The sequence below is a fragment of the Mesocricetus auratus genome, unplaced genomic scaffold, assembly GCF_017639785.1.
Source record: "Mesocricetus auratus isolate SY011 unplaced genomic scaffold, BCM_Maur_2.0 Super-Scaffold_100014, whole genome shotgun sequence".
NCBI lineage: Eukaryota > Metazoa > Chordata > Mammalia > Rodentia > Cricetidae > Mesocricetus > Mesocricetus auratus.
The window spans coordinates 11,224,468-11,238,629 of record NW_024429197.1 but is presented as its reverse complement, the minus strand read 5'-3'; the positions used below and the strand labels follow the sequence as shown (position 1 = coordinate 11,238,629).

Sequence of the window (14,162 nt, the reverse complement as noted above, 5' to 3'; positions counted from 1 at the left end):
CTTAAAGATTCCAGAATCGGCCCTCATCTGGGGGTCCTCTTCTGTGTCTTCTCTCATAATAATTTATGCTGGCCCAGTAATATCAGTCATTGTGTTAACTCAGCAGACCACCTACCTATTTCCAAAATTGCTCCAGTGGGTCAATCAGTACTGAAGATTGATTTAGAGGGTGAGTCATACAGCTGGGGATGTAATTCAGTTGCTATAGTGCTTGTTTAGCATGCACTAAACTCTGGGTTCAATTCCCAGCACTGTATAAACTTGACTCAGTGGCACATACATGTTACCCAAGCATTCAGGAGACAGAGGCAAGGAGGAGCAGAAGTTCAAGGTCATTCTTGACTACATCCTTAACATCCTTGGATTAGGAGCCTGACTCCAGCCCAGATGTGTATGGCCTTGGGCAAATTATTCACAGTCTTCAGGTTTCCTTATGGTGGGGCTAACGGTCAAATGTACATTCCTTAGTTAGAGTTACACGTATCTGTTCTCTGTGTGTATGTGTCGGTTAAAGGACAACGTGCAGATCTCAGCTAATGTCAACAGCAACCTTTCCCCAGCAGCACACACCTGTAATCCCACCACCACACAGCAGCCTGAGGCAGGAGCATCCCGAGTGCAGAGCTAGACCAAGTTACATATTGAGACTATATCCAAAAGTAAAATGCAACAACAAAGCCCTCCCAACAGCCATACCCATAGAAAGAGGAAGGGAACCTTCCTGTTCCTGGAGAATGGGCTTGGGCCACTGAGCATCTCAGAGGATGCTGTAGGGTCCTGATGCAGACCTGAGGGATGCCCAAGATCTCTTGGAGCCACATGGTAGACTTGCAGCCTGAGAGTTATGAGAAAGGGGCTGGAAAGCCACAAAATGTCTGTGGTACTTAAGGCTGGCAGGACCCCTGGGGATGACTGAAGATCAGTGTATACAGGGGGTGGTGCTGGAGAGGGAGGAGTGAGGACCCCTTGGGGATGACTGAAGATCAGTGTGTACAGGGGGTGGTGCTGGAGAGGGAGGAGTGAGGACCCCTTGGGGATGACTGAAGATCAGTGTGTACAGGGGGTGGTGCTGGAGAGGGAGGAGTGAGGACCCCTTGGGGATGACTGAAGATCAGTGTGTACAGGGGGTGGTGCTGGAGAGGGAGGAGTGAGGTCCATTTGGCTCAGCTCCCAGCAAGGTTGCAGTTAATGAAGCATAAACTGAAGGCTGACATTGAGCAATGGGACCCTGCTGCTCAGTCAAAACCAATTGCTCAAAGGTTATATAATGGTGCTGTGGGCTCTGCCCTTGTGAGGGTCAAGGTATCTAAGAAGTGTCCTGCCAACCCTCGTCCCCTTTCCTACCCTGAGAACCAAGCCTCCACAGGCTTCTACCTGGGGACCAAATGGAAGGAGATACTTGAAGGTGGAGCTTTGGGTCAAAGGTTAAGTTCATCATGTGGCTGCCTGGGAGGCTTAAACTAAACCACCTGATTGATTCTGTCTTTTTTTTTTTTTTCTTTCAGACAAGGTCTGGATATATAAAGTGGCCTTGGATCCAGGGTCCTTCTGTCTCAGTCTCCTGTATGCTGGCACATGGACATATGGACATGTATCACCTCATTGTGCATCAATGAGAGTGAGAGGGAGGGAGAGAAAGAGGAAGAGGCATCCTGCCTTCTCTATGAGGAAATAGGGCTTAGAAGTTGGTTACTAATTTTTAGGCACCTTTCCTTACATCATGGTGGGGCCATGTGAGCAGCCAGCGCTAGGAAGGGTTGGACAATAACACTGAAAAGCGGTTATGATTCCTCCTGACTCCCTTCTGTATTTATGTGCTGGCCAGACACCAATAGTGGAAGACTGGGCACCTTCTCTGGGAGCCTGGGTCACCCCCAAACCATCCTCCTACCCAGTGGATTGTAGGATAAGAAAACTGCTATGTTAAGTTCCTGAACTTTGGGGATGTTTGTTAACAGCAGCTACAGAGACTAGTAAAGATAGCCCAGGTGAGGCACCTGTCTGCCTGGACTTTGGGGATGTTTGTTACAGCAACTATAGAGACTAATAAAGTTATCCCAGGAGATGTGCCCACCTGCCACTCCCTGCAGGCCATTCTCTAGGTTTCACTTTTACCATTTGGCCAATGGTATTTTCTTCTCCTTACTTTTCTTTGTTTTTGAGACAGGGTTTGATGTAGCCCAGGGTGGCCTAAAACTCACTATAGAGCTAAAGCTAGCCCTGAACTCTTGATCCTCTTGCAAGCCCTATAGGTACGCAACACCTGATGTATGAGTGCTGGGGATTGATCCCAGGGCTCGTAGAGTGATGCTGGGCAAGCACTGTACCAACTGAATCACATTGTCCCATGAAGTCCCTCTCTCCAGGTTCTTACTACATAACCCAGACTGGTCTCTCAAGACCTTCCTGCCTCAAGCCCTTGAGTATCAAGGTTAGAGCCCTGTATGTATTATATACCCACCTTCCAGTGGTTTTCTTTTTCTTTTTCTCTTTTTATGATTTTAATTATGTGTATGGAGGGAGAGGATATGCACATGAATGCAAGTGCCCACAGGAGTCAGAGGTGTGAGAGCCCCTTTCAGGCAGTTTAAGCCACCTGGTGTGGGTGCTGGGAACTGAATTCAGGTCCTCAAGAACAGTAGTGTGTGCTCCTAACCACTGAGCCATCTCTTCAACCCCTCCAGTGGTTTTCAAAGTGGGATAAAAGGGATTTTAGCATGAGTCTACAGATCCTATAGCCTCTGCTGCTCACTGGTCAGTGACAACCACACCTTGGTCATTTATCCATGTCTCTTTAATCTACAGCCCTGGCCAGTCAGCCCACAAATTCCTTGTGGCCAGCAACCTACCAACCAGTCAATCAAACTCTCAGCAGTCTATCACCCACACTCCCCATTAGCTGACTCTCCATCCCACCAGCCAATCCGCTTCTTTCATTGTTCTGTAACCCACAACCACTGGTAGCCACTCCCACTTGGAAACCCACAGAGGCCAATAGGTGGTCAGGCTGAGACCCATGCGTCAGCTTCCTCTCTCACTCACCCCGGGGTTGAGTCACTGCCATGACCATGATGGGGACCCCAACACCAGAAGCCAGGACCCAGATGCATATGTTGATCAGCTTGGCCTTGGCAGGCGTCCGGAAGTCCAAGGCCTTGACGGGGTGGCAGACAGCAATGTAGCGGTCCACGCTCATCATAGTGAGTGTGAAGATGCTGGTGAACATGTTGTAGTAGTCAATGGACAGCACGGCCTTGCACAGGAGCTCTCCGAACGGCCACGTTTCCATCAGGTACTTGGCACTCTGGAAGGGCAGCGTGCTGGTGGCCAGAGCATCGGCCAAGGCCAGGTTGAAGATGTAGATGTTGGTGGCGGTCTTCAACTTAGTATACCTTAGAAGGAAGAGCACGAGTAACTATCCACTTCATGGATTTCAGTTTCCATTAAACTGGAGGAGTAAAGAGAATTGGTCAAAAGATCCACAAAGGGCAGAGCCAGTGTGGTGGCAATGCCTGTAATCCCAGCACTCATAAGGGTAACCCACGACGACTGGGAATCCAGGACCAGCCTGGGCTACATGAGGTCCTTTCTCAAAAAAAAAAAAAAAAAGTAAAAATGTTGTGAGCCAAGGTGGGATTGGAGCCTGAACCACCCAGCTGACCGTCACTCCTTCTCCTGGAAGCAGATGTCTATGATCCCAGCACCAGGGAGGCTGAAGCAGGGAGATTATGAGTTCAAGGTCAGCCTGAGCTACATAAGACAATGAATGTGCCATGAGGACCTGAGTTTGATTCCCAGCACCCACATCAGGTGGCTTACAAATACCTATAACCCCAGCTGCAGGGGAATCTCACAATGAATGACACTTTGTCTCCAAAACAGAAAAAGGAAGGAAGGGGTCAGGGAATGTAATGTGTTTATGGTTGTGAAAACTTAGTGAGATGATTGAGAATGTAGCCCTGAGCCCAGGGACCATACACTCAGAACAAAGGCAAGGTGTAGCTCAGCTGCCAGAGGGCTTGCCCAGCAGAGATCAGAGAACAACATAGAGGGTCCATTCTTACCACCCCCAGGATGCTATTCTTTATCTACACAGAATGAAGTTGGGGAGTTAGCCATTTACCTGGTCTTTGGGGAACACGATTTTTCAGTTCTGAGTGAGGGACTCTGCTGGGACCTTACACCCTTTGAAATGTCCTCTGTGGTAGCCCAGGGCTCTTGGTCCTTTCTTGGTTTCATCCAGGCCTCCAAACCCCCACAACTAGACCCATCCTGCTGTGAATACCATGGTTCATTCCCTTTCCTGTCCCTATGCTGTGAGGAAGGTGACCCAAACTCATTGTCACACATCTAACCCAGGGTATGAACCCAGGTCTCAGACCAGATGTGTGTTACCAAGCTGTGACTAACACTCCCAGCATACTCCACACTCGGTGCTGCACACAGCAATCCACATTACAGCCACCTTGCACGGTCAGCACATACAGTCATTGTCCCTTATGTACAGGGCCTGAGCTGGGTACAGGGTGGTATAGAGGAGAATGTCCTAGAGCAGTATCGTCATCATAAAAATACAGCCACACCTGGGGCTGGTAAGGAAGGGAAGGACAGGCTGGTATAAGCAATTCCTCATGTGTCAGGTTATAGCTCAAAGAGTCCTGAGAGTGGGAAAGTAATTTCCTAAAGGCAGAGCCCAACTGCAGGAGGGGCAAGTGGACAGTCATGATCATAATCCTAGCACTCAGGAAGCTGAGGCTGGAGGATTACAAGTTTGGGGCTAGCCTGGGCTTCAGAGCAAGACCCTGTCTTAGAAAAACAAACAAACAAACATACAAACAAAACCTTTGGGTATGGCGGTGCACACCTGTGATTCCAGTATTTGAACAATGTGGCAGTAGGAAGATTAAGAGCTCAAGGTTAGTCTTGGCTACATAGAGGGCTCAAGGTCAGTCTGAGCTACATGAGACCCTCTCCCAACAAAACAAAATAAAAAAAACCCCGAGCACCCTCTCCCTGGGTAACAGAAAGACACCAAAAGAAAAGAGCAAGACACTTGACAGGAGAGCACGATGGTGGTTGTCACCTTAGCGCTGTGCTGAGGCTGTGTGATCTCGGGTGAGCTATGCTGTTTCTTTATGTTTTCATTCCCGTCTCTCCCACAGTGGGCTCTTTAGGCTGTGACTAAAGCAATTCTTAGGCTTGCATTCAGGATGACTGCTTGGAGTAGAGGTGTGCTCATTAAGAATGGAGATTAAAAGCCCCAATTCCAGAGACTCGGATTTAGCAGACCTGGGCTGCCAGGTAGCTTACTGGTACCATGAGTGCCTGGTTGGATCCCAGCACCACAAAGATAGATAGATAGATAGATAGATAGATAGATAGATAGATAGATAGATAGATAGATAGATAGATAGATAGATAGATAGAAAGAAAGAATCCAGCAGATCAGAGGTGGGATTCAGGAATCTAGATTCCTCATGAAAATGTGAAGTCTTTTGGTCTCTGCGTCTTTTTTTGGGGGGTGGAGGACAGGAGGACTTGAAATAAGGACTCAAGCATCCCTGGTTAGTGTCAAGCTCATTATATAGCCAAGGATAACCTTGAACTCTTTCTTGTTTGTTTTTTGAACCCTATCTGTCCTGGAACTCACTCTATAGACCAGGCTGGGCTCTAACTCACAGGGATCTGCCTATCCCTGCCTCCCAAGTGCTGGGATTAAAGGTGTGCATGTGCTTACCAGGCCCAGCTTGGCACTTGGTGTTTCTGAAGAACTCACCAAACTTTCATCTGTTAAAACTTTTCCATGATAGATCAGAAGATTTGGGGCAGGGCAGAGTACCTCATTGTCCTCCAAGACCAGTATCTGTCCCAAAATAACTATTTGCTCTGGGTCTGGAGCAGCAAAACTTTTTGCTCGGAGCCAGCAGAATTGCGAGTCTCGGGAAGTGTGTCTTCATCGGGGTGCAGATCACAGCTGTGTGGGAGGCGGGCTCGAGCCCACAGCTGACTCGTCTAATTTCTCTGCTCTTACACAGAACAATTCGAGGCTGTTCTTTGCTGCTATTTTGATTTGTGACGGATCCTTCCATCCCAAGAGGGGGCTGGGCTGCTTGTGAGTGGGAGCTGAGTCTGCTGGGTCTGGTCCATGTTGGGCTGAAGGGCCTCCCTCTCTCTCGTCCTGCATAGCCACACTGCACTGATGGCCTCCTCAGGCTCCTGCTCCAGCCGCAAAACAAATTGTACCCTATTTCTGCTCTCAACCCCCGGGATCTCCCCCAAAGCAACCTCTATGTTCCATAAGTTGACTCCAACCTTAACTCTGGAGTCCAGACTCTCCAAACGGACTTTTTGACTAATGTCCTCCACCATGCTGGCCTTTCTGCTATTCCTCAAACATGTCAAGCCCAGCCCGCCTCAGGGCTTCTGGACTTACTGCCAGATTTTGCATTGCTTGCCATGTCTCTACTCAGACATTGCCTCTTTGAAAGGTCCACTCCGATCACCTTCTCTCAGGCTGCTTGTCTTTCTAGCACTCACCACTGCCTCGTGTTCTCACTGACAGAATTATCTGTACTCCTAGGACTCTGGCCTCTCTACACTCTCCCAGTTAGAGGACTTGGACCATTTTGTTCCCTGGAAGCAGTAGGCTCCCTCAGACATGTATCATGTCTTATTCCAGGACTCAGGAGCTCTCTCATGGACTCAGTTCCCAGTCTTTCTTCTTCAAGTTCATCATCCACAGGGCTGTCTCCTCTGAAGGCAATTACCACTACGTGGATGTCCACAGTTCCCCACCACTATCCCTGCAGACTAGCACGCCTTTCTACATCTGGTCACATCTGTGTTCCTCAGCCTGGCTGTCTAGCAAGCTGTTTCTCCTGAGACACTCCTCTATATTCGTCTGGTGGACACATTTCCAAACTACAAGTATCAAGAGTATAAAATTGGCCAGGTGGTAGACAGGCATTGGTGGCGCATGCCTTTAATCCCAGCACTAGGGAGGCAGAGGCAGGCAGATCTCTGTGAGTTCGAGACCAGCCTGATCTACAAGAGCTAGTTCCAGGACAACCTCCAAAGCCACAGAGAAACCCTGTCTTGAAAAACAAACAAAAAATTGTCCAGGCGGTGGTGGTGGTGCACACTTTTAATCCCAGCACTCGGTGGAAGCAGAGGCAGGTGGATTTCTGTGAGTTCAAGGCCAGCCTGGTCTTCAGATCGAGTTACAGGACAAGCTCCAAAGCTACAGAGAAACCCTGTCTCTAAACATTTTTTAAAAAGGGAGGGGGTGTATTCTGCCAGTGTAACAGACAGTGCCACAGAGTGGAAACACCACCCTCCATTCACCCCCTCCTCAGTCCTGATCTCACAAGCAACCATGTTGGTCGAATGCTTTATCTGTTCTCCTGAGTTCCATCCCCAGGACCCACACATAGAAGGTGAGCATTGACTCCCACAAGTTGCCCTCTGACTTTCTCAGACACACCATGGCATACATGTCCCCCACCCATACACAAATAAATATATGTAGTAAAAATTTTTTTAAAATATCCTGGGGCTAGAGAGATGGCTCAGCAGTGCAGCAAACTGACTTTTTTTTTTTTTTTTGGTTTTTCAAGACAGGGTTTCTCTGTATTGTTTTGGAGGCTGTCCTGGAACTCGCTCTGTAAATCAGGCTGGCCTTGCCTGCCTCTGCCTCCCGAGTGCTGGGATTAAAGGCGCATGCCACCGACACCCGGTCAAACTGACTGTTCTTTAAGAGGCTCAGTTTCCCAGCACTTACGTGGTGGCTCACAACTATCTGTAACTCCATTTCCAGAGGGATCTGCAGCCCTCTTCTGGCCTCCACATGGTACAAAGAATGTATACAGGCAAAACAAAAAGAATGTATCAGGCAAAACACCCAAACACATAAAATAAAAATGTAAAACAATATGCTTAGATGTCTTTCTCTTCATTTGTCAGTTCTAGACAATACTTCTTGGAGTTTGCATTTGGTTAAGCAAAACAATGACAATCCCAGAATTTCAGTGGCCATACTCAATAAAGGTCTGTGCCTCACAGAGTCTGTCCAGCTTTACAAAAACTTCACATTCTATGAAGCAAGCAGTTCCAAACCCTGTCATTTTAACCACGTCTTCCTTGATCAGCACAGGAAGAAAAGACAGCTTCCAGGTCATAAATCATACGCAGGTGGCAGCACCCACTTCCTCCGGAAGCCAGGAGTCACAGTCCTAACACCTGCAGGGGGCTCAGAGAACCAAGTAAGCATTTTAGGAAAACACTCAGGGTTTGCTTTTTTATTATATATGTATGAGTACATATATAATTGCCATATATTTTAATGTTTATATGAATAGTCTCACTGTGCTGCCCAGTGTGTAGGCTCAGATGACCCTTTCGCCCAGCTGAGACTATAGGTGTGTATCACCATGTTCAACTCTCTTTTTCCTTGTTTAGGATTTTTTATTATTGTAAACACATACACACATGCACACTCTCACACAAACATACACACTCACACACATGCACACTCTCACACATGCACACTCTCACACACACATGCACACATGCACACTCTCACACACACTCACACACATGCACACTCTCACACACACATACACACTCACACACACATACACACTCACACACATGCACTCTCACACACATACACACTCACACACATGCACTCTCACACACATACACACTCACACACATGCACACTCTCACACACACATACACACTCACACACACAGGCACATACATGCTACTTCACTGATGTGAAGGCTGTCAGGCATGGCAGCAAGAACCTTACCTGCTGGCCCATCTCTGCAACCCAGGGCTGACATTCTTCTTACAATTAACTGTCTACTTTTGAATCAAACAGTACATCCTACAGGCATTTACATCCTTGTACAGATTTTTCTTCCCTAAAGTCAGTTGCCTCTCTTATTGTCATTGTCTTTATTTAGTTTAAATTTCTGAGAGCACATTTTGATGCAGCTAAGGATGACCTTGAACTCCTGATCCTCCTGCTTCCTCTTCCCTAGTGCTGGGGTGTCAGGTGTGCACCTCCACTCCAGGCTTTAAATGCTCCTCTTCTTAGTTTGTTTCTGTGTACACCTTGCTGGACTTCATCAGATCTGTAAAATGCTTCTCTATTTAACCACATCATTTATGTCCTTTTATGATCTCCTTCTAGACCCTTTCTTCTCCTGTGTGTCTAAGGCTGGATGCGATCTCAGACCAGCTAGCTATCCAGATTTCCTGCTTTCAAAGTCTCCCAGCATCTGGGTTCATGCCCTCATTTCGGTGGAGCACATCCTGTAGCCACTTCCTGAGAAAGGGCTTCTAGGGGGCAAAGTTTTTATCAAGTCACCCAAAATTGTCTTTGTATTGGCTTCTACTTCCTTTAAATGTAAATATGATCTTAGGTGCAAATAATTTTCCATCAGAACTTTGAGGATATGATCCCCTCACCAACTACCTTGCAGTATCTGGAAGTACTAGAGCTACTCTGATTCCTGGTGTTATCTGTCCCCCTTACCCTAAAACTCCTAGAATGTTCCCTTTAAGCTTAGTAATCTGCCGTTTGGTGACACTGTGCTTTGGGGTGACTTCCATCTGCAGTCTGTAGATGCATATCCTTCCTTATAAAACAGGCCTCCTGCATTGATCTTCTAACTTATTTTCCTCCTTCCTTATTTGTGCGAGTGCAAGGGCTGCTCACACATGCCTGTCTGTGTGGAGACCACAGGCTGCTCTCGGGTGTTCTCCTCTATCAGTTTCCACCTTAGTTTTTGAGACGAGGTTTCCCACTGAACCTGGAGCTTGACCTTTCAGCTAGACAGGCTGCCCAGAGAGCCGCTAGAACCTGCTCACCTCCACCTCCCTCCTGCCTAAGCACACTTGCCACGGCACCCGGCTTTGAAGAGGGTGCCAGAGATCCGAACTCGAGTCCCCCAGCTTATGCAGCAAGCACTGTTACCCACTTAGCCACCCCTCCACCCCAGTCCTCTGGTTTTCTTATATTGTCTTTTTTATATATAACCTCCAGAGACTTGCCATTTCATTATCTCTCAAACACTCAGTTCACCTGTTAAAACTTTAGACTCTGGTGACTTATCTTCCCAGTGATTTCTTCTCTCCGTAAAAGCTACAGCATCTTGTGTCATGGTTACAGCGTCAGCTCTTAACTCTCCGAGGACACTAGTCAGTTTTTATTCTATGTTTTCTCCCGCTCTGCATTGTCAACCTGCTTCACTGTCTTAGCTAGTCTGCCTGCTTTGGCCTCTCTCTCTCTCTCTTTTTTTGTTTTTTTGTTTTTTTTTTTTTTTTTGTTTGTTTGCTTGTTTGAGACAGGGTTTCTCTGTAGGTTTGGAGACTGTCCTGGAACTCTCTTTGAAGACCTGGCTAGCCTCAAACTCACAGAGATCCGCCTGCCTCTGCCTCCCGAGTGCTGGGATTAAAGGCGTGCGCCACCACCGCCCTGTTGGCCTCTCTTTTATCCTGGAGAGTCCCTCAACTGTCTGGTGAGATGCGACTAAAATTCAGTCGCCGAGCAGAAGCCTGAATAATGTGTGGGGATTCATGTGATGGCCCTGAAAACTATCGGGGGGCGGGGCTGGTTGCAAGGGGACTTTCACACTGAGGACATGTAAATTTCAGTTTCTAGAGCTGGGCACAGAGGCATATGACAATGATACTCATACTTTGGAGGTAGAGGCAGAAGGATCAGGAGTTCAAGGTCATCCCCTGCTATACAGTGCATATGAGGCTAGCCTGGGCTACATGGGACCCTGTCTCAGAGAAAGAAAGAAAAAGGAATTAGTTTCTAAAGTCTCTCCTCTCCACCTGTTTTGGAGCTGTGGCTACAGAACTGGGGAAGGGGCTTATGGGCTCCTCCTGTTTCCATTTAGTTTGCATTCTGCCCCTGTGTTTGCTGACCCTGGGTCAAGAGGGCCTCCAGGGGCAAAGCCCTTCTGTCCTGTAGAGTGCGTGGATGGTCACCTGGCTGTGCGAGGTGCGGAGGGGTTGGGGGAGGGCAGGAAAGGTCTTACTAATACCTCTGTTGACAAGCAGCCTCCTACACCGCCATTCCCACACCTCACCCTGCTTAACTTGTTATGTCTCTGTCAATCTCCTGGAACCTTCTGAAATGTGTGTTGACCTCTTCCAGAGAAGAAAAATTGAAGCACAGAGGTGTGGTTACTTTTCCTGATCGTGCGTCCAGTTAGCACATCAAGAGGGCACTTAACTCTGGCAGCCTAGTGCCAGCACCTGCTAACCATTTTGCCACACCACCCCCTTCCGTCCCCTACTATAAACTGAAGTCTATCTGCTTATCCACGTGGATTTTTAAAAAAGAATTCATTTATGTGAAGCAGCTCCCTGGCCTTGTCCATGTGGTTTCGAGGCACTGAGTCAGCAATGGAAGAGCGATGGTGGCATGCGTCTTTCACTGTGGGGCTGGGATGTGGCTCAGTGGTCAAGCGCCTGCTTAGCATGAACAAGAACCCTGGGTTTATCCTCAGCACTGGAAAAAAAAAAACAAACCGTTGGACCAGAACCAGAGAAAGCTCTGTCTGAACCACTATCGACTTGTCAATGCTTTTAGGAATTTTTTTCCCAAGTCAAAAGTCCCCATTAGCTCATCTTGAATTATGTAGCTACCTGGGCGCTTGCCCCAGAACAGCCAGCTCAACATTCTTCCTCTTCTTAAAACACCAAAGGCCTGAACACCTTTCCCTCCCGAGACTGAAACTCACTCACTCTTCTGTCAGACCAACCTAACTCCGGAGGATGGGTGCCACTTGTATTCATTTTCTTCCTCAGATAGAGACTGGGTGTGCTCTGTGAGGGGACTTCTCCGCCCATCTGTACAACCAGAGCCACAGTGACTCTATACATAGTCAGTGAGTCTGGGGAGCTGGGCTTCCTCAGCTCAAAACCTGCCCTTGCCGAGGGGTGGTGGCACACGCCTTTAATCCCAACACCCGGGAGACAGAGGATGATCTCTGTGGCCAGCAGGATCTACAGAGTGAGCTCCAAAACTACAGAGAAACCCTGCCTCTGGCGGGGGGGGGGGGATCTGCCCTCATGAGCACTGAATCTAAAGAAGGATTCTCCCCAGGCAAATTCTGTGTAACTGGTCAGAGTACCAAGCACTTGATCCTGGGGGCCCAGAGATGGTTAAGACTTACCCTCCTCAGTACAAGGCATTCTTGGGACTGGTCTGACCACTTAATGGGCTATTTGCATTCTCTCTTTTTTAATTGTTTATTTTTGAGACAGGGTTTCTCAGTGTAGCCTTGGCTGTCCTGGAACTTACTCTGTAGACCAGGTTGACCTCAAACTCACAGAGATCCACCTGCCTCTGCCTCCCAAGTACTGGGATCAAAGGTGTGTACCACCACTGCCTGGTGCTTTCTTGAAGCAATATTCTTGGGGTGAAGGGGCCATGGTAGCAGATGCCATTAATCCTAGCGCTTGAGAGGGAGAAGCAGGCAGATCTCAATGGGTTTACACCAATCTAATCTACAAAGCAAGTTCCAGGCCAGCCAAAGCAACATAGCAAGACCCTGCCTCAAAATAAATAAATAAAATTCTTGGAGTGCCTTTTTTTTGCAAGCCAGGCACTATGCCAAAAGCAGCAAATACATGAACCCTATTCCTCCTTACTGCAGCCTTGGTTTAATTAATACCATCTTACTGGGTTGGCAGTACATGCCTGATGCCTACAATTCTGGCACTGGGCACTTGGGAGACTGAAACAGGAGAATTGTCAAGAGTTCAAGGCCAGCCTGGGCTACAGAGTGAAACCTGCCCCACACCCCCACACACACACCTGCCACCACCAAAAAGGAAAGAACAAAAGAAAATTCTCTTTCCACTGATGAACTAACTGTGCAGCTCAGGTGCTTAGGTATGACTAGACTTATTAATAATGTTACAGGCACAGTGACAAGCCCAGGGGACAAGGAGGAAAAGGTCCACTCAGGACACAATATTCACCTCTGTCTGAGGTTTCTGGGCAGTGACGGTGCCTCTACCTTGGTTTGTTTCAATAGATAATAAACATCTCTAGGACATTTACTGTATGCCGGGCACACAGACAAGCCATTTACATCGCTTAATCTCCACAGCACTCCATGGGGTAGACAGCATTTACAGACCTCAATTTATCAAGTGGGGAATGAACTTGTCAGGTCAGTCAGGAAGAAGGGTGTGGTGAGATCCTTCTGCTCTACCTTCGGGCTGGTTCCTCTGGGCTCAGGCTGTAGCTTCTCCTCCCCTGTGCCTCAGCAGGCTGTGTGTCCCTCACATGCTCCCTGTCAACTAAATGTAAGATCCAGAGAGCGGGGACAACATTTGTCTCACTCTCCTAAAAGCCTGCTGCCTACAGCAACACCAGGCACATAGCAGCTGCCCAGGACCCACTGCGGAATGAGTGTATCTAAAGATGTCTGCCTCCCACATCTGGCAGGCACTGTGACCTTCTCCCCGATGACCCCAGCGGTCTGGGTAAGACAGGTACAATGACATGTTGTATTCATTGGTGGTACCAGTGGGAAGGTGTCAAGGCACCTTGATTTTCAGAAGCAAGAAGCCACAGACCAAAGGCTCAAATCAGGGTCCCTTCTTCGACCCTCCTCCTCTCCCCTCATCTTGGACCTCCCCAGGTCCCCTGAAAGGATGCCCTCTTTGCCCTGAGTCGAAAGTGAGTCAGGCCTGCAGGTGGCGAGAGAAATCTTCACTCGTTTATCCGAAGAAGCTAATTTGATTTTAACGAAATGGAGGTGGTAATGAAGTTGTTTTTCTCCAAAACAGGGGCATGAGACCTAAAACCAACAGCAGCATCAACCGTCCATTCGACCCTGTGGGACCTCAGGATGCAAACTACATGGAGGCTTCAGTCTGCATGGAGCACCCCCAACCACACCCGCTGTGGATCACTGAAGTATTTACAATTAATATTCCGCCTAAATGCTTCTTCAGCTCTCGGGTATAACAGCTGTCTACTGGAGAATATTCAAACAGACTCATATCCTAAGAAAGGTATAAAAAGCAATGTTAATACTGCCCTTCGTGCTGATACAGTGCCAACACATAAACACATGTTCCATGAAAGGGGGCATGCTCCAAGACTGTTACAACCTCTCAGC

General features: G+C 48.0%; 1 protein-coding gene across 1 annotated transcript in view; it reads right to left on the bottom strand.

The window, feature by feature from the left end:
• Oprd1 (opioid receptor delta 1) overlaps nucleotides 1-14,162 on the bottom strand; it is a 33,064-nt gene that overhangs the window by 2,708 nt on the left and 16,194 nt on the right. The window contains exon 2 of the mRNA XM_005079535.4: nucleotides 3,043-3,392. Coding sequence (XP_005079592.1) covers nucleotides 3,043-3,392 — 350 coding nt within the window. The remainder of the gene's footprint in view (nucleotides 1-3,042; nucleotides 3,393-14,162) is intronic.